This window comes from Mus musculus, chromosome X, assembly GCF_000001635.26.
Source record: "Mus musculus strain C57BL/6J chromosome X, GRCm38.p6 C57BL/6J".
NCBI lineage: Eukaryota > Metazoa > Chordata > Mammalia > Rodentia > Muridae > Mus > Mus musculus.
The window spans coordinates 139,899,502-139,923,010 of NC_000086.7; the positions used below are offsets into that span (position 1 = coordinate 139,899,502).

At 40.8% G+C, this 23,509-nt stretch overlaps 1 protein-coding gene across 2 annotated transcripts in view; it reads right to left on the bottom strand.

The window, feature by feature from the left end:
* Positions 1-23,509, bottom strand: part of Rbm41 (RNA binding motif protein 41) — a 109,085-nt gene that overhangs the window by 9,991 nt on the left and 75,585 nt on the right. Inside the window, exon 9 of one of the 2 annotated variants that reach the window (XM_030251329.1) lies at positions 19,170-19,490. The exons of the other annotated variant lie outside the window; for it this stretch is intronic. Coding sequence (XP_030107189.1) covers positions 19,474-19,490 — 17 coding nt within the window. The 3' untranslated portion in view covers positions 19,170-19,473. Of the gene's footprint in view, positions 1-19,169; positions 19,491-23,509 lie in introns of those variants that run through there. 2 annotated transcript variants of the gene reach the window in all.

Consider the following 23,509-nt stretch of genomic DNA (forward strand, 5'->3'; position numbering starts at 1 on the left):
ATGGGCCCTAGAAGACTGTAGAACTGACTCTGATCATTTAAGCTGAGTTCATCCTACCACCCCAAGAATAGGCTAATTGCCAGCTATAGTGAACGAGTAGGGCATAGAGTCCCACCAAAAAGGGAGGAGTACATCTTATCACAGAACTGTAAATCTCAATTCCCTGTTATGGGGTCTTTTGGCTTTCCATGGCCAGCCAAGCTATTTATCTACTGAAGTACAGACAGCCCTATTTTACCAGTGGATCTAAGGCTCAAAGACTGATGTTGTGCCAAGATTGGCTGTATGGCATGGCATGGAGGATACCAGGGTTCAGCCAAGCTCAGGATGAGCTAGGATTTAGATCTCAGTCATCTCTGCCATGTGCTTTGAGGAAGATACAATGTTTTTTGGTTTCGATTTTTCATTCAGAAAAATTACTCCTAGGACTACTTGGGCAGTCAAGAACTGAAAATAGATATGCCGAGTGCCAAGGGGAAAGCCACATACTATCGTTCTGCTAAAAGAATATAATAAAATGGCTCCTAATGACATTCTGCTATACTCATCAGTGTGTCACTCAGCCATCATCAGAGAAGCTGCCTCCTGAAGCAGATGGGAACAAATACAGAAACCCACAGATGGACAATGTGCAGAATGTGAGAGATCTTGGAACACTCAGCCCTAAGTGGAATGTCTTCACCAAGTCCCTCCCCTCTGGGCTCAGAAAACCCTGTGGAAGAGGAGGTGGGAAGATTGTAAGGAGCCAGATGGGACAGAAGATACAAAGGAAACAAGGCACTTCAGAAACAATAGAACTGACACAATATAAAGTCACAGAGATGGTGGCAGCAGCACAGGGCCTGCACAGGTTCAAGCTAGATGGGGTCCCAATACTGAGAGAAAGGGAGTGGACAAGATCTCTCATCCCTAATCCACAAGCTATCTCCAACTGGCATCCACTTGCAAAGGACAAATCAGTTTTCCTCAACAAAGTCTCACTGAGTACACAAACCACACTTAAGGTCAGGCTCCATGCCTGGCAGTAGAAGCCAATTCAAAATGAACTCAATGGTATTTTTAGAAGGTATGTGTGTGTGTGTGTGTGTGTGTGTGTGTGTGTGTGTGTGTGTGTGTGTGTGTGTGTGTGTGTGTTTTAACTTACTGGTCTTTTGATTAAATATTATCTGTTTCCAACAATAATAATGATGATGATGATGATGATAATAATAATAACAAACGTTCTATGTAAGAAGTTCTCTGGGAAACGAGAGGAAGTTTTTAAGCTAGAATCTATGAAATCAGAAAGCCAAAAGCATTTCAGTTTGTTCTACTAAGAAAGACCCTTGGAGTTGGGAGATTAGAGTGCCTGTGCAGCCATGAACAATCTTGAAAGCCCTGGTAACTTTCTCAACCTGGTTGCTTAGAAATCAGTGATGCAGTCTGAAGGAATTAGCACAATTTCCCCCATCACATTTCAAGAAATTCTAGGAGATTTCTATGAACTAACTTTTGTCTTCTTTGAACTCATTTAAAGCCCCCCCCAGCCATATGTGACTACTGAGTTTGAAAATAAGACCTAAAATTGTGTTGAAACTAAAGGTTAGATGTAGTCTGAGATTGAAGACTTAGTAACACAGGATTTGTATGCTTATTTTAAAAAGGAATATGATATGCTGTTTCCTTCATATGTGCTCAGAGGAAAAGCCATGTGAGCACATAGTAAGCAGGTAGCCATGTATAAGCTGGGAAGAGAGTCCTCAACAGACACAAATCATCACTACACCTTGATCTTGGAGTTTTTGCTTCTATAATTGTGAGAAATGAGTTTCAGTTCATACCCAATCTGTGATATTTTTCATGGCATCCCTTGCAGGCTAATAAAAGTGTAGTAAAAATATATCAGTCTGTAAACTTTTATTCACTTAATTTTTAAGTTTAAAAATTCCAATAAAAATCATGGATACATTTATATGTGTCATATGAAAGAAGTGTTAAAGACCAGTGAGGTGTGAAGTTCTTCTGCCAGATAAGTTCATTTTTAGAAAGATCACTGAATAAATAAGTCCCTTTTCCTATCAGCTAAAATGAAGAACCAAAGGTTATTTCAGGGTAAGTTGCTCTAAATGAATGAATAACTAAGGCTATATTCAAGAGAAAGGGTATAAACCCAGACCTTATCTAGCAATAGAGGCATGTGAATTTGTATACCTTTTCCTTATTTTTTCTAACACATATCTAACATAATATAGCATTTCTCACATTTTATGTATATAGTTCAGTGGTACTAATAACATACATAATTTTTGTGCAGCCATTATCAACCATCCATCTTGGTAACTCTTTTGATCAGGTAAGGCATGGTTTCTATATCCATTAAACAATATATTTCCAGTCCCTAGACATTGGCCTCTACCTTCTGTTGATGCGATTTTTGACTAGTCTGAGTACTTTATTTCAGAGTAATCTAATACTTACTTACCTTTTTTGTAACTAACTTATTTCACTTAATATAATGTCCTCAAGGTTGTTTTTGCTTTCTTTTGTTGTTGTTTTTTTCAAGACAAGGTTTCTCTGTTTGGTTTCCTTGTCTTTAATTGTTGAACTATATATTACACTATACACATATTTAAAATTCCACTCATTCATCTATGAAAACTTGGACTGCTTCCACAATTTTAGCTATTGGGAATAATACAGCAATGAATATGAGCATGATGATGTCGCTAAAGATTCTGATTTGAGTTTTTTGGGTACATACCCAGAAGTGGAATTATTCAATCATATGCTAAGTCTATGTTTAGTGTTTTGAGGACCCATCACGTGGTTTTCTAGTCCTCCCAACAGTTTGGCAGGCTTCCCAATTGTTCCCATTCTCATAAGGGACATGCTTGCTCTGTCTTTTGTCTTTTTGCTATTTGACATTCTTGCTGGGGATAAGGGGATACTACATTGTGTCTTTAATTTGCATTTCCTGATGATGGGTGACTTTGGGTTTAATTTTTGTTTTGTATTGTCTTTGTCTATTCCTTTCAACAATATGTATGTCTTCTTTTGAGAGAATTCTTCTTGGGTCTATTGCTCATTCTAAGATTATATTATTATTATTATGCTATTTCTTTTTAATTTATGTATTTATTTATTCTTCTCTCATACAATACGTCACAACCACAGTTTCTCCTCCCTCCATCCTCTCAATTTCTCCCCCACCTCCCTTCTCCCCTAGATCAACTCTGCTCTTCATTTTCCACTCCTCCTCTGTTTCTCTTCAGAAAAGAAGAAACCTCTCAGGGATATCAAACAAATATGGCATAGTGAGTTACAATGAGGCTAAGAACCTCCCCTCATATCAAGGCTGGATGAGGCACACCAGTAGGAAGACAAGGGTGACAAAATAAGGCAAGAGTTAGAGAGAGCCCCTACTGCCCCTGTTAGGAGTCCCACAAGAACACCAAGCTAACAAGCAACCATAACATATATGCAGAGGACCCAGCACAGACCCATGTAGACTCTGTGGTTGCCACTTCAGTCTCTGTGAGCCCTGCTTAGCTGAACACAGAGTGGGTCCTGTTCTCTTGGAGCCTCATTGGCACGATAGGTAGCAGGTAGCTCAGTTGTATATTATTTTGCTAAGGATTGTTTTGTATTTCGAGTTTCCTATGTATTCTGGATATTAGTCTTTTGCCAGAAATACAGGTTTAAAATATTTTACCTTTTGGCATCTGCCTTTTCACTTTTTCTTCTCATTCTGCAGAAGTTTTTCAGTTTGATGAAACCCAGTATAAATTTTGCTTTTGTTTCCTGTATTGTTGGAGTTCCCTTCCCACCCCACACCCCCCCAAAAAATTCTCACTCACTTCAATGTCCTTATGCATGGTCCTTATGTTTTCTTCTACTTGTTTCATAATTTCAGGGTATAACATTAAGTCTGTAGTTCATTTTTAATTGATTTTTATGTAAGATGCATGTCTACTTTCCTTTTGCATATGGATATCCAGTTCTTCCAACACCACATGTTGTGTATTACTGTAATCTTTCTCATAAATCAACTGATCGTATAAGGGAAGGTTTATTTTGACGGTCTCTATTCTGTCTCATCCCATGTTTACTTTGTCTGCCAGGACTCAAGGATGAGAAGATAAGAATGTTCCTAGAGTATAAATTTGTGGTAGCAGCATGTACTTAGTATGTGTAAGGTTCTGGGTTTAATGCTTAGAAACACACACACACACACACACACACACACACACACACACACATTTTAGTAGTATCCTGAACCTTTCATTTGCAACTCACATGCAAACTTCTTTCACATTTATTGCTTTTAAATGTTTTGTGGATCAATACTCAATGAAACGGAATACTGATTGGTAAATAATCCACATGAATGATTCAAAATATACTATAAAATGAAAGGCAATATCTACAGACAGACTAAAGATGTATGCGGTCATGACTGGATTTATACATGGGCTATATAAAGAATGACAACAAAGCAGCGTGGCAGGCAGCCACTGAGATGATGAGCCAAGGATGGTAATGGAGGAAGGCACCCAGCTGAACAAGAAACAGTGGAAAAGACAACCTCACTAGTAATCAGGTAAATGTGTATTAGAATGATTGCTCATTTTACAATCATATATATCAAGAAAACACATGTAAAGAAATCAATGCCTGATTATATCAAGTGTTGAACCAATGTTGAGAAGTAGAACATCACACACTACAGTGGAGGAGCAAATTGGCTCAATCACGTTGGGAACACCTGATAAGTACTTCCTAAGACTCGCAATTCCACTTGTATGGGTAAGCACTCCCTGTGGCTTAGTAATTACACTTCTAAGGATGTGCCCTAGAGAAAAATCTCTAGCATATATAATCTCCACAGAGACTCCTCTTAAGGATGTTCACTGAAGCACATTTTAATAGTAAAAAACAAAGCGGGGGGGAACGACACAGCTACAAATAAGAATCCACAGAACAAATTCTTCCCCTTTCAATGGTTATTAATTACCAATAATTTGTTCTATATCCAGTCATACCAGAATTAAAATGAGTAGACTGGATCTAAATATATCATAAGGAATGAGTCCTCCAAGCACTACATTGGCAGCAAAGGGAAAATTGATAGCAGCCACAAGGTCGTGACTTTTACAATAGTACACCAAAATGTGTAGCTTTAAAAATACTGTTCTAGGGCTATAACTCAGGACTTCACGCTTGTGTTGCAAACACTTTATCCATTCCCGACAGTGTTTATCCTGTTGTCATTTTTATATTTTATGTGTCATATAATTTGGATAATTTTTCATTTAAATACCATGTTCTTTTTAATTATGATATACTTATCGGATTAAGGTTCAGCTTACCATTGTATTGCTCTCATTTGGCCTTTCATTACTTTCGCATACTGTATTTTCTGCCTTTATTATGTTCTATAGTTAGTTCCTTCACTTAATCCTCTTCCCTCCATTGAACGTACAAGGTACATTTCCTCTTTATTCCTGTACTTCACAGTTCTACATATTAGTCAATATGTAGATTTGCATCACTTTTACCCAAAATTCTTCTTTTTTATTTTTATTTTAATTTTATTTTTTTATTTTATTCTTTGAGAATTTCATACACTATATTTATCTTATTCACAATTTCCCCGTAACTCCTCTATGTTCTTTTTTAGTAGAGTTACCTGGGAGGGAAAGTGGACAGGTGGGGGAGTTGGGAGGGCAGAAGGGGAACCTGATCTGGTATTGGGTGAGGGAAAAGGACTGAAGTCCTGAAGGCCAGCAGAAAGAATGGAAACAGGCAACCTCGGGAGGTAGGAGGTTGTGAGAATCTTCCAGAATGCACCAGAGACCTAGGAGGTGAGAGACTCTCAGGACTCAAAGGGAGGGACCTTAGATGAAATGCCTGACAGTAGATAGAGGGAACTTATAGAGCCCACCTCCAGCAGAAAGACAGGGCATCAAATGAGGGATGGGGTTACTATCCCACAGTCACATCTCTGACCCATAATTGTTCTTGTTTGAAAGAATTACAGGGATGGAAATGGAGAGGAGCCTGAGGAAAAGAAAGTCCAGCAACAGATCCAAAGTGGGATCCAGCTCAAGGGGAAGTCTCAAGGCCTGACACTGTTAGTGAGGCTATGGTGTGCTCACAAAAAAAGGGGCCTATCATGTGTGCCCTCTGATAGGCCCAACAAGTAGCTGGAAGAGAAAGACCCAACAAGCAACTGAAAGAATCAGATGCAGATGTTTGCTCCCAACCAAGAAGCTGCTGACCCCTGTGGTTGAATTAGAGAAAAGATGGAAGAAGCTGAGAAGGAGAGCGACCCTGTAGGAGGACCAGCAGTCTCAATAAATCCGGACCCCAAGATCTCTCACTGAGCCACCAACCAGGCAGCATACACCAGCTGATATGAGACCCTCAACACGTATATACAGCAGAGGATGGCCATGTCTGGGTTTAGTCAGAGACGATGCATCTAACCCTCAAGAGACTGGAAGCCCCAGCGAGTTTAGAGGTCTGGTTGGGTGAGGGTGAGGGTGGGGGATGGGCACATCCTCGTGGAGACAGGGGAGTGGGAAGGAGGTATGCGATGTGAAACAGTTGGAGGGTGGGGGATTAAATCTGGAATGTAAAAAAAATTAAAAAATAATTAAAAGGAATAAGTATGTGCATTTGTGTGTGGGGTTGTGCATATGAGTGCAGGTGCCCGTGGAAGCCAGAAGAGGGCACAGATCCCTTGGAGCTGAAGTTACAGGAGCTTGCTGGGACTGGAACCTGGGTTTTCTGAACATCAAAACATCTATCTCTCCAGTCCCCAAATGTCTTTTTTCCTGAATGTGGGATGTTTTACAAGTCACAGAATCAAAGCTAGCTATTTATGTCATCTTTACAATGCGGCAAGCACTCTGTCTAATGCTAAGGATGGCACAGTGAAAAAGCCACAGGTGTGCGTGCACTCATTGATTAGCAAGGAACACGAATACTCTAATAGAACGTGAGATCAATGTCAAGACAAAGGTAGCACAAGATACATTGGTCATTTCTGAGAGAGAAAGCTAAATCCACTTTTATAGACGGAAAAAGGAAAGTTAAGCTCAAGGTCACAGTAGATGGGACAAAATGATTCTGCTCAAGTTTTGTCTCCTAAGCTGTTCCAAGTACTTAAGCAACAGGCGTTATTGATGCCCATTAACCAGGACCCCATAATTCTTAAAATAAACCTATATAATCTTACTCTTTTTTCCAGATCAATCACTCAAGTATAAGCGTGCTGGTGCCTTATAACTGAACTGTGTTAGTCTGAGAGGTTTCATGTTTTTATTAAATAACTATTTCATTACAGAAGTAGCATCACTATGGCAGATACTACAGGAAACAGAGTTGACTTTCACTTCTGCGAGCTGACCTGGGGTTCCTCAGGGAACAATGGAACTTCCAACAAAACACAGTGCAGGGAAGCACATGGCAGACAAATACCAGTCCTCCCTGGGTAGCCTCTGAAGATAATTTAACCTTGTTGATCAATTAGAAGGCACTGACAATTACCAAATCACCTCAGAATGTATCGCTCTGGTCTAGGCTTTCATCTCTAACTGATATGACCTACGTGCCATGTTCAGGTACCATTTATGACACATTTCTGTGACTGTATGATTCTCTTCACATCAATGTGGATGGTTTGGGTTATTTTGTAAGTTCTTCCTCCTAATTTCTTCCTTTATTTCTCTTTTATGATGGGAAAGCAGGAGATGGATGAACAAGAACAAAGTAAGGACCAAACAAATGACATAATGAAAGATCCTTTGAATGTCAATTTTAAAATATGAATAAAAATCACAGAAATGATGAGTTCATTAATTGTAGTTACATCTTCTTTGCTGTGTGCCATTTTTTCTAAAAATGTAATACATGGAGTTCCTATGGGTGTTGTATTACTGAAATCTGTCCTCAAACTTTAATTGACATAAAGGATACAGTCACACAGGACTCCATCTCTTCTTCCAAGGGGAGTACTGCTGTTAGACCTAAGTGTTGTTCTGTGGTAGGAATTTAAGGGAGGCTACCGAGGATAGTTGATCATACAGTGGTATCTATGGCTTCAGGTAAACGGGAACTAAAATTTGATTGTTTCCTTTCTGGAACTGATAATTCATATGGTCATTTTTAGTTCTGTTTACTGGGGTTAGTTTTGTTCTGAGAGCCTTTAGCTATGGAGACTGAGAGAGCTATGGTCTCCTTAAGGTGTGTAACCAGCAGACTCAATGCTTGAACTATGAAATTATATTGTCTATGCAAATTTCATTTGTTTGAAACCTAAAAGCCAAGGCTGAAACTAGTGGTGGAAGAAAGCAGCCAGCTCTTGGCATGCATGGGACCATGGGATTCAAACCAAATCTTCAGGGCAGGGGGTAAGCCTGAGAGGCACAGAAACTAGAAATTTTGTTCTGGAATTTCATGTAACTATCTCAGATCCAAACCTGCTATTTGTTTATGGCATCCATTATGCCTGGATCTCCATCACCCCCCATAAGGGGTTTGTTTGTTTGTTTGTTTGTTTGTTTGTTTTATCTATCGCTTGCCCCCATCCCCTTTGTGGGCCTCTGCCTTAGCTTGCTTTCTGCTCACCAAAGGAACTGACCTTTACATAGAAGTTGGCTATGTTCTCAGTGCAGCTGTGCAGTACTACTGAAAGGAGCAGAGCCAGGTTCCCAAAGGGAATGTCTTCCTTCGGTGTCCAAATTCCAACAAATACTAGCAATCCAATGCAATGCTCATGAGAGGCTGATTGACTAGGCCAGCAGGCAGGAACCCATGGCAGTGGTTTGGGGAAAAGCTTAGGGACATTTCTCTTGTCCAACTTTGGTTCTTCTTGATCTCTTTTATACTGACTCTCAGCATATTATAAAAACAATCATAATATTTTCTCATATATACCAAAAGTCAAAGCACACTCCCTGGGGTCCAACATGTAAAAATTTCCAGACTTGATGGTGTATCCGAATTTGCTTTCTATTGCTGTGATAAACACCATGACCAAAAGCAACTTGGGAAGGAAAGGGTTTGTTTGGCTTACACATCCCATTTATAGTCCGTGATTGAGGGAAGTCAGGGCAGGAACTCAAGTGGGAGCAGAGGCAGGAACCATGGAGGAATGCTCATTACTGGCTTGTTTCCCCATGGCTTGCTCAGTTTGCTTTCTTACATACCTCAGGACCACCCACTTAGGGTGGCATCGCCCACGGTGGTCTGGGCCCTTCCACATCAGTCATTAATCAGGAAAATGTCCCTACAGACAAGCCCACAGGCCAATCTAGTGAAGGCAATTTTTGAATGGAGGTTCCATCTTCCAAGGTAACCCTAATCTGTGTCAAGTTAACAAAAAACTAACCAGTTCATGGCGTACCATTTTATGCTCCTGCACAGCTATGGCCACAAACCAAGAGGACTTTATGTGGGTCTTGTGGGTTTTCAGAAATTCAAGATGGATTTTCTTCTTTAGCAAAACACAAAACTGGTTGGCCTTTCCCTTATTTTTTTGACACACACACATCCAAAGAATGCCCAACTCATCAACTTGTCCTTAGGTCCCATGACAAGAGATAAGTGTTTCAGGATATCCAAATCAGCTATTATAGGCCACGTGGAATCCTCACTTTTACATGCCAATGTCATAGTTAACATTCTGACCCAATGTCCCTTGTCACTACAACTTTAGTGGATATTCTGAAGCTGATCATATCTCTAGAGCTAAATTTGGTAAGAGCCTAGAGAGACTGTGGCATCTCTTTAAGCTTTGTATGTACACATACAAAAATACAATTGACAAATAATAGACAATCTAATTTTTCGTGCATCACCACTAATGCCAGCACATTTCTGCCCTTTCCCTGTTCGTCATTTCATGCTCCTCTCACACTCTGAAAACCACTAACCTACTTTCTATCCCTATAGCCATGTTGTGGAAATGATTTATGTGGCTTCTTTCATATTATTATGATTATATTATATTTTAATATTAATTATAATGAATTAATTATAATTAATTAATTTTTTTTGTTATTTGGCCTTTTGAGACAGGGTCTCACCATGTAGCTCTAGCTGTCCTGGAACTCACTATGTAGACCAAGCTGCCCTTGAACTCGCAGAGACTCTCTGCTTACCTCTGCCTCCTGAGTGCTGGGATTTAAGGCCTGGCCACGTACAAGGCTTTTGTACACACACATGCTTTCAGTGTTCTTGATTTGCTAGATCACAAAGGAAATCTCCGTTTAATTTGAAGAGAACTACCAAACTGTGGCTACATGATTGTTAGCCCTTACCAGGAGCGGATGAGTTTCTGGCCTTCTCTCTGTTCTTACCCAAACATGTTACTCCTCTTGGACTTTGATTAGATTTGATTTTACAACCATCCTACTGAGTGTAAAGCAGTCTGCCATTGTCAATTTCATTTGCATTTCTCTAATGATAGAGGGTGTTAGCCATATTTTCACAAAGTTTGGACGTCCTTCCCCCACTCCCCTTGAGAACCATTTTGTTAAAGTTTGTGAGTTAAAACACACACACACACACATACACAAAATAAAACAGAACAGGGCAGGTAAGCTGTTGTACATCTTTTTAGAAAAATGTCAATTCCATTTCCTTGACATATCTGCTGTTTTGTCTCCCTGATCCTGGTGTGGGCTGTGTACATTTTTACTGGTCCATTATTCTCTTGTAGACCCTCAGCTTTGCCTGTGTGTAGTTTTTTCTTGACTCTGTTCTGTGGGCTGTGGGTAGTTTAGGCAAATTCCACCCAGCTGGGTTGCTGGGTTGCTGTGTTCCCACAGGGTCAGAAGTGGCTGGTGGCTGTGAAGTGCCTGAAGCTCTGTTTCCAGCTTGGGCAGCTTCAGGTTTCCCCATGGAGACACTGAGGGGTTACTGACAGCTGATGGTTTCTGAGAGAGAGGGAAAGACAGTTTTCTTTAAGGATGTTGCCCCTGATGAATCCACCATTCTGCAGCAGATGACCCCCACACTTGCAACACAAACTACACTCAGTGAGTTATTTCAAAAACAAAAGGCACAAAATTAGGAAGGGGGTCAAGAAGTGGGCTGTGCATCTGGGAGGAGTTAAAGGGAGGAGTGAGGAGGGAACATGGTCAGAATCCATTGTAAGACATTCTTAAAGAGTTACATCATAGAAGAACGAGTTATACTGTATCAGTGAAGAGTTATATCATGAAAGAAAAGCATCTATTCAAATTCTCTGACTTGTTTTGATTGAGTTTTGTCATTTTTATTTTTAGTTTTTGTTTTCGTTTTGTTTTTCGAGACAGGGTTTCTCTGTATAGCCCTGGCTATCCTGGAACTCACTTTGTATACCAGGCTGGCCTCAAACTCAGAAATCCGCCTGCCTCTGACTCCCAAGTGCTGGGATTAAAGGCGTGCACCACCACCGCCCGGCTTATTTTTAGTTTTTAAAAGTTAGTTACACTTTGAATATCACACCTTGCCAGATATAAAACATGTAAGTAGTTTTTCTTATTATGTGAATTTCATTCTTATTTTCTTTTTGCTTTTTATTTGAGACAGGGTCACATGTCACACTATGTAGACTTGGCTGGCCCAGAGTTCTTTATATAGGCCAGACAGGCTTTGAATTCATACATACATACCTAGGCCTCCCAAGTGTTGGAATTGAAGGCATATAGAACCCTTGTACCATCACTACCAGCCTAATTTCAGTCTTTCAGTTTCCCTCCCTCCCTCCCTCCCTCTATTCTTTCCTTCCTTCCTTCCTTCCTTCCTTCCTTCCTTCCTTCCTTTTTTTCTTTCTTTTTTTTTTTTTAATACAAGGTTTCTCTGTGTAGCTGTCCTGAAACTCACTCTGTAGACCAGGCTGGCCTCAAATTCAGAGACCCACCTGCCTCTGTGCCACTACCACCTGACAAATTTTTTTCTCTTTTTCTTTAACTTTCAGTTTCTTAATAGTACCTGTTGAAGCACAAAATAAATACATAAATAAGTGAATAAATAAATAAAATCAGATTATAGCTAATTGACCTATCTTTTTCCTTATGTCAGTTTCCTTTTTGCAAGAAACCGTTCCCTGAAGTGGCCACCTCCTATAGCCAGACAGGACTTCCAGTGAAGGGAGGGAACACCAACCCACCCACAAAACATTAGACCCAAAATTTGTCTTGCCTACAAGATGTACAGGGGTAAAGATGGAACAGAGACTGAGGAAATGACCAACTAATGACTGCCCCAACTTGAGACCCATCCCGTGGGGGAGAGCCAACCCCTGACACTATTAATGATATTCTGCTATGGTTGCAGACAGGAACCTAGCATAACTGTCTTCTGAAAGGCCTCATCCAGCAGAAAATGGGAACAGATACAGAGACCCACAGATGGAGCTAGGGGATTCTTGTAGAAGAATGGGGGATAGAATTGAGGGAGCAGGAGGGGATAGGGACTCCACAAGAAGACCAACAGAGTCAACTAACCTGGGCCCATGGAGATTCACAGAGACTGAACCACCAATGAAAGGGCATGCAGGGGCTGGACCTAGGACCTCTACACATTTGTAGCAGATGTGCAGCTTGGTCTTCATGTGGGTCCCCTTACAAGTGGAAGGGGGACTGTCTCTGACTCTGTCCTCTGCCATTGGATCCCCTACTCCTAACTGGACTGCCTGGTTGGGCTTCAGTGGGAAAGGATGCTTAGTCCTGATGCAACTTGATATCCCAGTGCAGGGTGGTACCAAAGGAGGCTTCCCCTTCTTTGAGGAGAAGAGAAGGAGGTAATGGGGGAAGAGGAATTTGTAAGAATGGGGCCTAGAGGAGGGGAGGGAGGGGGGATGAGATTGGGATATAGTGAATAAATAAACTAATGAAAAAAGAAAGAAATCTTTTGCTAATACAAGGCCACGAATATTTAAACCAATCCACTGCATAATATAATATCATAAAGGCTTAGAGATTATATTATTTTCCTTCCAGCAAACTATACTTTCAGTTCTTACCTATAAGTCTGATGCATTTCAACTTAATTTTAAATATCTTGTGAAGTGGGAATCTGAATTCATTCTTTAGCCTGGATCATTGTAATTTTGTTTTAATTTAATGTATTTATTTAAGATAAGTTTTCACTATGTAGCTCTGGCTGTCTTAGAACTTGCTATGTAGACTAGACTAACCTCAAATTCACAAAGATCCACTTACCACTGCCTCCCAGTGCTGGGATTAAAGGTGTATGCCACCATAATCTGCTCCGCCATTTTTTTCTTTCTTTTTTCTTTTTCTTTTTCTTTTTTAGTGCATGGATATATATATATATATATATATATATATATATATATATATATATATATATTTTTTTTTTTTACACTCCATATCTTATCCCCCCCCCCCCCGCCCCGGTCAACCTTTATCTGCTCCACATCCCACACCTCCTCCCCACCCACCTGTCTCCACATGGATGTTCCCACCCCTCACCCCACCTGACCTCTAAACTCCCTGGGGCCTCTAGTCTCTTGAGGTGAATCATCTCTGAATGAACATAGACCCAGAAGTCCTCTACTGTATGTCTGTTGGGGGCGTCATATCAGCTTCCACCATTTTTAATTTTCAATTTTCAAGTATACACTTTTAGTTATTTTCCCAATAGATGATTTGTGCATTACAATTTGAATCTTAATTTACAAGAGAAGATCACAATAGTAACTTATTTTCAATATCATAAGAAAGCTTGCTTTTATATTGCTGTTTCTCCTTTCATTGCCATTGTCATGAATTACATATTTATGGAGTTTGCACCTGTTCCTCTTGATTTATAATTATTGTTTTGTAAAGTTGTACTTTAGGTATTATTTCAAAAAATAAATATGAACTACCTTTGTATAGTTTTTTTTTAATATTCACCCACATAATTACCCTTCCTTGTGTTCTTTATTTGTTGTGTGGATTTTAGTCACCCTCTGGTATCCTTTCATTACATCCCAAGATATTCCTACTGGCAACTTCTTATTTTTTTTACCCTTAAAATATTTAAATTAATTGGGTTAATTTTTGTGACATGTTTATGAAATACAATGTGGTGTTTCCATTAAAAGTATTGAGTAATGCTTTTTGGTATGTAGAATGTTTGTGAGATAATTTGGGCTTTTTCAGTGTTGACTATCAGCCTACTGCTTTCTAATTTCTTTAGATTCAGGTAAAAATCAACATAATGAAAATCATTTCTACTTGAAAAGCCACATTTCTCTTGCTGTCTTAGTCAGGGTTTCTATTCCTGCACAAACATCATGACCAAGAAGCAAGTTGGGGAGGAAAGGGTTTATTCGGCTTACACTCCCATGCTGCTGTTCATCACCAAAGGAAGTCAGGACTGGAACTCAAGCAGGAGCTGATGCAGAGGCCATGGAGGGATGTTCTTTACTGGCTTGCCTCACCTGGCTTGCTCAGCCTGCTTTCTTATAGAACCAAGACTACCAGCCCTGAGATGGTCCCACCCACAAGGGGCCTTTCCCCCTTGATCACTAATTGAGAAAATGCCTTACAATTGCATCTCATGGAGGCATTTCCTCAACTGAAGCTCCTTTCTCTGTGATAACTCCAGCTGTGTCAAGTTGACACAAAACTAGCCAGTACAATTGACCCCTTGTCAACTTGACACACAAAAACATCACTAGTAAGCCTCAACCCTTACAATCTTATTCATCCCCATTCTAAATAACTTTAAAAGTCCCACAGTCTTTACATATTCTTAAATTTTCAATCTCTTTAAAATATCCATCTCTTTTAAAATTCAAAGTCTTTTTACAATTAAAAGTCTCTTAACTGTGGGCTCCACTAAAACAGTTTCTTCCTTCAAGAGGGAAAATATCAGGGCACAGTCACAATCAAAAGCAAAAGTCAATCTCCAACTGTCCAATGTCTGGGATCCAACTCACAATCTTCTGGGCTCCTCCAAGGGCTTGGGTCACTTCTCCAGCCAGGCCCTTTGTAGCACACGCGTCATCCTCTAGGCTCCAGATGCCTGTACTCCACTGCTGCTGCTGTTCTTGGTGGTCATCTCATGGTACTGGCATCTCCAAAACACTGCATGACCCCTTCAGTCCTGGGCCATCAATTGCAAATGAGGCTGGACTTTCACCAATGGCCTTCCATGGCCTCTCACAGTGCCAAGCCTCAGCTGTTCTGCTCAACTCCTTCATGCCTTCAAAACCAGTACCACCTGGGTGACTCTTACACATTACCAAGTCCAGCCACAGCACAAGGTACAACTTTGGCTATATCTGGAACACAGCCACTGTGCTCTCAGAAAACACTTCCCAGAAGATGTCACCTCAATGATGCTGGTCTCTTCTTAATCACCGCTAATTTCTTAGCTCCAGCTAACCAGCATCAATAGTCCCAGTAATGCAAAGCTTTTGCTTCAGTAGTTCTGGTATCTTGTTAATCACAGCTGATTCTTCAGCCCCAGCTAACCAGAACTACAGAATCTTCACAATCAAAACAGCAATGGCCCTGAAAAGAGTCTTTAATTTTCCCTCTGAAATTTCACAAGCCAGGCCTCCATCTTCTGCACTGTTCTCAACATTATCTTCCAAGCTCCTACACAACATCCCACAGAGCTCTTAACAACAAATGGATCTTCAAGACCAAAGTTCCAAAGTCCTTCCACAGACCTCCCCAAAACATGGTCAGGTTGTCACAGGAATACCCCACTCTGCTGGTACCAATTTGTCTTAGTCAGGGTTTCTATTCCTGCACAAACATCATGACCAAGAAGCAAGTTGGGGAGGAAAGGGTTTATTCGGCTTACACTCCCATGCTGCTGTTCATCACCAAAGGAAGTCAGGACTGGAACTCAAGCAGGAGCTGATGCAGAGGCCATGGAGGGATGTTCTTTACTGGCTTGCCTCACCTGGCTTGCTCAGCCTGCTTTCTTATAGAACCAAGACTACCAGCCCTGAGATGGTCCCACCCACAAGGGGCCTTTCCCCCTTGATCACTAATTGAGAAAATGCCTTACAATTGCATCTCATGGAGGCATTTCCTCAACTGAAGCTCCTTTCTCTGTGATAACTCCAGCTGTGTCAAGTTGACACAAAACTAGCCAGTACACTTGCCAAGTTCAAATTCACTTTTTGTTTCGCACTGGGAGCAGCTTGATTATAATGAGTGTACGTGTTGGGCTCTTGAATCTATTCTAATGGGGGTTAGGAGTTCAAGTTTTTATTCACTATATTTGAGGAAATTTGTCATTATTTCTTCCATTGTCTTCTTATTCTTACTCTCTTCTCTTTCTGAGACTTCTGTTGTGCAATATCTTGGTACATTCAATGGTGTTCTATATTTTTCTAAGACTTTATTTTTTCTTTCCTAAATCGAATGCCAGCTAATTTATTTTCAAATGTGTTGTTACTTTTACCTCATTATATCTGTTATTAATCTCCATAGTGATTTTTTAATTTTAGTTTTTTTTAAATTCACAGTTCTTTTGGTTCTTTTAAATAATTTATGCCTGCTGATAGTGTCTTTAGTGAGATCTTATTTTTCCTATATTCATAGCTTCATGTTTTCTTTAGAAATTGTTTCTTTTTTTCTATTTGAAAATATTTAAAATAAGTGTTATAGACTCATTCTCCAGAAAGTCTAACCTCTTTCTCTGGGAACATTTCTATTGATTTTGTTGTTGCTGCTCACGTATATAGGTTTTTCTTTGGTTTTCTTTTCACGCTGCATACATTTTTGGCAAAAACTAGATACATTAAATATTTATGTGTGGATTTGTTGTTTCTGTTCCTTGCTTGTTTTTACTAGTATTTTTTTCAATTCAATAGTATCTATATTTGTTGTCATGTGTGGTCACTAAAATGTCTATTACATTAACTTAGTCCTCAATTAACAAACAGACAGACATTTTATTCAGTAATTGGAATCAAAAACAAACAACCAAAAAAAAAAAAACCCAAAGAACTTCTAATATTTGCATAGGGCTTCTCAGTGTCTGCTATGGCATTGCCTTTAATGTAGCATGGTAGTTTCAACTCTGATCTTTGTACAGCCTCAATGCCAACTTCCAGTTAAGCACCTAGGACTTGGACACCGAATATGCACAGCATTGTGCATATCTGCCTGCTCGTCTAGATTCATTAGGTTTTCTTGGAGGCGAACAAGCCCTTCTGTGCATCTTCTTTCTAAGATTCTTGATTAGGCTATTGTCTTCTCAACTGTTGCCTGTTGCCTCAAGCGGCAGTGACTGAAAGCACAAATGCTTTGGACTAATTTCTCTCAGGAATTTTAGCACTGGGTTAAATCCAAGCAGCAAAATAAAGACAAGCTTTTTCAGTGGGTCTTCCAGACAGCCACCAGACAGATCAAATAAGGACAATTCTTTGTGTATGCAATCCATTCAGCTCCCTCTGGTACCAAAACTATGGACTGTTTTCAAGGATAGCCTGAGGTGGGGGGGTGGGGGGGGTGGGGGAGCTGGAGTAAAAGACCACAAAGCTTGCTGTTCTTATTCAGATTCGGCTGCTTTTCTTGAATAAATCTTTCTCATATTGCTGAACATCTTTGATTGGTCTCCAGCCTTCTGAGAATATTAATTCCAACAATATTTTGCCAGTTCCTGAAACAGAGGCACACCATTTCAAATGCTAAATTCTGCTGACACCTCTCATGGAAGGTTAAAATGAAATAGTCTTCATCTACCTAGGAAAGATTTTGTTAGGGGACAAGTCAAAGCAACCAAGTTCCAAGGACATAGATGTTCCAGGTATCACACTCCTTTTTATATGGATATGTTAATATGGATACAGTAATTTTGATCCTGAGCCTTATTTCAGGCATGCGCTCAGCTTTTAGGTCTTGTTTTCTGAATGTAAGAATCAACTTAGACAAAGAATTTTTAAAAATGTCAGGTATAGTGGTGCACATCTTTAATCACAGCACTTGGAAGGCAGAGACAGGAAAATCACTGAGTTTGAGGCTAACCTGGTCTATACAGTGAGCTCCAGGCAAGCTAGGGCTAAATAGTAAGACTCTGTCTCAAAAAAAAAATCTAAAATTTTACTTAGTCATGAAATAGAAGCTAATGTTATTGTGCTGGATAGTTTTACACCAACATGACATAAAGTAAAACCATCAGAGTGGAGGGCATTTGAGAAAATGTCTATATAAGATCAGGCTGTAGGCAAGCCTCTAAGGCATTTTCATAATTAGTGATTGATGGGGAAGGGCCAGCCCATTGTGGGTGGGGCCATCCCTTGGCTGGTGGTCCTGGGTTCTCTAAGAAATCAGACTGAGCAAGCCATAAAAAGAAAGCCAATAAATAGTAGCCCTTCATGGCCTCTGCACCAGCTCCTGCCCTGTTTGAGTTCCCATCATAATTTCCTTCCTTGTGAAAGTGTAAGCCAAATAAATATTTTCCTCCCTAAGTTGCTTTTTGGTCATGGTGTTTCATCACAGCAATAGTAACCCTAAGACAGTTACTAATTTTCAGTACAGTAGGTAAGGAATTAAATCAACGAAAAGCCTACATGAAAAATTTCACAGGATAGAAATGAAGAGATAATGTTAAAAACAATGAGACAGTTTTCTGACCCTCTGTGTGTACTCGAAGTGAACTAAATATATCTACAGATTCAAAACTTATCCCCACAAATGAAAGAATACCTCAGAATTATTGTTTCCAGATGCACATATTTACCTGGAAATTTTGTGCTTCTTTTTCTTCCATTTTTTTAAAAATGATTTATTTATTTATTTACTTACTTACTTATTGTATGTAAGTACACTGTAGCTGTCTTCTGACACTTTAGAAGAGAGAGTCAGATCTTGCTATGGATGGTTGTGAGCCACCATGTGGTTGCTCAGATTTGAACTCACGACCTTCGGAAGATGAGTCATCTCGCCAGCCCCCTTCTTTCATTTTTTAAAAAGTTAAGTTATTTGTTTACTTTACATCCCTACTGCAGCTTCCTCCCTTCTTCTACCCCAAGTCCTCTCTTCTCCACTCCCCACACTCTCCTGTCCTCCCTTTCTCCTCAGAAAAGAGGAGTTCTCCCATGGATATCAGCCTACCCTGGCATATCAAGTGGCAATAGGACTAGGTGCATCTTCTCCTATTGAAGCTAAACAAGGCAGCCCAGTTAGGGGAAAGGGATACAAAAGCAGACAACAGAGTCAGAGACAGCCCTTGTTTCTGCTGTTAGGGTTTCTACATGAAGATCAGCTGCATGATTATTACATATGTGCAGATGGCCTAGGTCCAGCCCCTGCACGCTCTCTGGTTGGAGTTCCAGTCTCGATGAGCTCCTCTGGGCTTTAGTCGATTCTGTAGGTTTTCTTGTGGTGTCCTTGATCCCTCTGGCTCCTTCAATCCTTCCTCCCCCTCCTCCACAGGATTCACCAAGCTCTGCCCAATGTTCAGCTGTGGGTCTCTGCATGAGTTTCCATCTGTTGTTGGTTGAAGCCTCCCTGATGACAGTTATGCTAGGCTCCCATCTGCAAATATAGCAGAATATTAATGAAGTGTCAGGTGTGGGCTTGCACTCATATCATGGGTCTCAAGCTGGGCCAGTCGTTGGTTGGCCCTTCCCTCAAATTCTGCTCCATCTATTACCCTTCACTTCTTGTAGGCAGGACAAATAGTGGGTCTAAGGTTTTGTGGATGGGTTGGTGTCATTGTGCCTTCATTGGAAGATGGCCGCTGGTTCAGGCTCCAGGACTCCTAGCTAACTTCATGTCTCTTAACAGCTGAATAATATTCCATTGTGTAAATACAACGGATGTCATTATCCATTCATCAGCTGGGTCATTTTATCATCTAGGCAATTTCTATGTCTTGCCCTTTGTGACTAGAGAGGAGGATAAGAAAGTTTCTTTATACTAGGGTATGGAGACAAAATTCTATGGCTAGATCCTGAGCTAGATCTACTTCTTCACACTGGTTTCCACAGGGGCTGCATGGGTTCACATTTCTACCACCAGAAAATAAGTGTTTCCCTTTCTCCACAACTATACCAGCATTTATGATTTTTTTTTAAAATCAGCCGTTCTGACTTGGGTACTATCGTATCTGAAAGTACTTTAATTTACATTTCCCTAGTGGCCAAGGATGTTGAACATCTATAATAAATTATTTCATCTTTAGAGAACATTCTGTTTGGTTCCCTGCTTCATTTTTATTTTCTCCATTAATTGATTAATTAACTTTAATTAATTATTAATTCAATGTAATTAATTTAATCAAATTAATTTATTCACTTTACACTCCCCCTCCTCCCAGTTCCCCCTCCCATGGCCTTTCCCACATACTCCCTTCCTTTCACCTCTGAAAATGAGGAGGTCCCCCCGCCCCGGGGACCAACCCACCTTAGTACTTCAAGTCACTGCAAGACCAGGCACATCCTCTCCCACTGAGGCCAGACAAGACAGCCCAGTTAGGGGGTCAGGATCCACAGTCTAGCAACAGAGTCACAGTAAAATCCCACTCCAGTTATTGTGGCACCTGCACGAAAACTATGCTGCATATCTCCTATGTATCTGCCCGTGCTTGCTCTTTGGTTGGCAGTTCATCAGTCTTTGGGAGTCCACAAAGGTCCAGGTTAGTTGACTCTGTAGGTCTTTTTGTGGAGTCTCTATCCTCTCTGAATTCCTCAATTCTTCAATTCTTCCCCTGACTCTTCCCCAAGACTCCTGGAGCTCCTTCTAATATTTGGCTGTGGGTCTCTGCATCTGTTTCAGTCAGCTGTTGGGTGGAGCCTCTCAGAGGACAGCTATGCTGGGATCCTGTCTGCAAGCATAACAGTATCATTAATAGTGTCAGGGATTGGTTCGTGCCCTTGGGATGCATCTCAAGTTGGGCCAGGCATTTGCTGGTCTTTCCCTCAGTCTCTGCTCCATCTTTGTTCCTGCACTTCTTGAAGGCAGGACAAATGTGGGGTCCAAAGTTGCAGAACAAATATTGGGTCAAAGGTTTCCCATAGGTTGGTGTCCTTATCCCTCTACTGAGAGTCCTGCCTGGCTAAAGGAGGTGGCCACTTCAGGCTCCATATTTCCCATTGCTAGGAGTCTCAGCTAGAGTCAGCCTTCCCCCACCCCTTCCCTTTTCCCTCTTGCTCCAGCCCATTGGTATTTTTTTATTTGTTTCTCTTTATGGATGTTTGTGAGGCACCATGTGGTTTCTGGGATTTAGAATTATCCTTACAAACACCCTGCAGCCTGGCTCTGCCACGTACTTAGTCATCAGGGAAATGCAAATCAAAATGACTCAGATTCTACCTTACACCAATCACAATGGCTAAAATAAAACTCACAGAACAGCAAGTACTAGCTAGGATGTAGAGCGAGGGTTAGCATTCCTCCTTTGCCGGTAGGAGTGCAAACTTGTACAACCACTCTGGAAATCAATTTGGCCGTTTCTCAGAAAATTGGGAATATTTCTGCTTTAAGATACAGCTCTACCATTTCTGGGCATATACCCATATATCATACCACTCTGTTCATAGCAGCTCTATTCATAACAGTCAGAAACTGGAAACAACCCAGATGTCCCTTAACTGAAGAATGGATAAAGACAATGTGGTTCATTTGCACAATGGAATACTATTCAGCTATTAAAAACAAGGACATCGTGAAATTTGCAGGCAAGTGAATGGAACTAGAAAATATCATCCTGAGTGAGGTAAATCAGACCCAAAAGGACATGTATGTTATATACTCACACATAAGTGAATATTAGCCTTAAAATATGGGATATCCATGCCCAGTCCACAGACCCAAAGAAGCTAAATAACAAGGAGGCCCCATGGGAGGATGCCTGAATCTCACTGAGAAGGGGAATTAATCATAGGAGGCAGATGGATGGGGGGAACCGGATGGGAGAGGGGACACGGAGGGGAACTGTGGGTCTGTGAGATCAGTTATATTGGAGAGAGGGCCAGGAGAGCCAATGGAGACTTGCCTCATTTTTAAATTTGGTTGTTCGGCTTTTTCATTTGGGTTTTTAGTTTTGAAGTTATTTTTTATTGTTTTTCCATTTTTTTTAGAATTTCATATATTGTGTTTTTGAACATTTTCACCCCACTTTACTATCTCCTTCCAGTTCGCAGTTCGCCCTTTCTTTCCACACCCACTCAACCTTGTATCCTCAATTTGTCTGAATCCATGGAATCCCATTATTGCTGCCTATATACTCTTAGGTGTGTGGTCGTCTACTGGAGCATAGTAGACCTACCAGGGGCTACACTCTTTTTTTTTTAATATTTTTTATTAGGTATTTTCCTCATTTACATTTCCAATGCTATCCAAAAATCCCCCATACCCTCCCCCCCCCCACTCCCCAACCCATCCACTCCCACTTTTTGGTCCTGGCGTTCCCCTGTACTGGGGCATATAAAGTTTGCAAGTCCAATGGGCCTCTCTTTCGAGTGATGGCCAACTAGGCCACCTTTTGATACATATGCAGCTAGAGACATGAGCTCTGGGGGGTACTGGTTAGTTCATAATGTTGTTGCACCTACAGGGTTGCAGATCCCTTTAGCTCCTTGGGTACTTTCTCTGGCTCCTCCATTGGGGGCCCTGTGATCCATCCAATAGCTGACTGTGAACATGCACTTCTGTGTTTGCTAGGCCCCGGCATAGTCTCACAAGAGACAGCTATATCTGGGTCCTTTCAGCAAAATCTTGCTAGTGTATGCAATGGTGTCAGCGTTTGGAAGCTGATTATGGGATGGATCCCTGGATATGGCAATCTCTAAATGGTCCATCCTTTTGTCACAGCTCCAAACTTTGTCTCTGTAACTCCTTCCATGGGTGTTTTGTTCCCAATTCTAAGAAGGGGCAAAGTGTCCACACTTTGGTCTTCATTCTTCTTGAGTTTCATGTGTTTAGCAAATTGTATCTTATATCTTGGGTATCCTAAGTTTCTGGGCTAATATCCACTTATCAGTGAGTACATATTGTGTGAGTTCCTTTGTGATTGGGTTACCTCATGCAGGATGATGCCCTCCACGTCCATCCATTTGCCTAGGAATTTCATAAATTCATTGTTTTTAATAGCTGAGTAGTACTCCATTGTGTAAATGTACCACATTTTCTGTATCCATTCCTCTGTTGAGGGACATCTGGGTTCTTTCCAGCTTCTGGCTATTATAAATAAGGCTGCTATGAACATAGTGGAGCATGTGTCCTTCTTACCGGTTGGAACATCTTCTGGATATATGCCCAGGAGAGGTATTGCTGGATCCTCCAGTAGTACTATGTCCAATTTTTTGAGGAACCGCCAGACTGATTTCCAGAGTGGTTGTACAAGCTTGCAATCCCACCAACAATGGAGGAGTGTTCCTCTTTCTCCACATCCTCACCAGCATCTGCTGTCACCTGAATTTTTGATCTTGGGGCTACACTCTTAAACCAACAAAAAAGCAAGCAAACAATCTACCTCTTCTCTCAGCAGCCCCAATTACCAATAGCCCCTCAGCTCGGGATGGGACTTTATGTCTACTTTCTACCTCCATGCT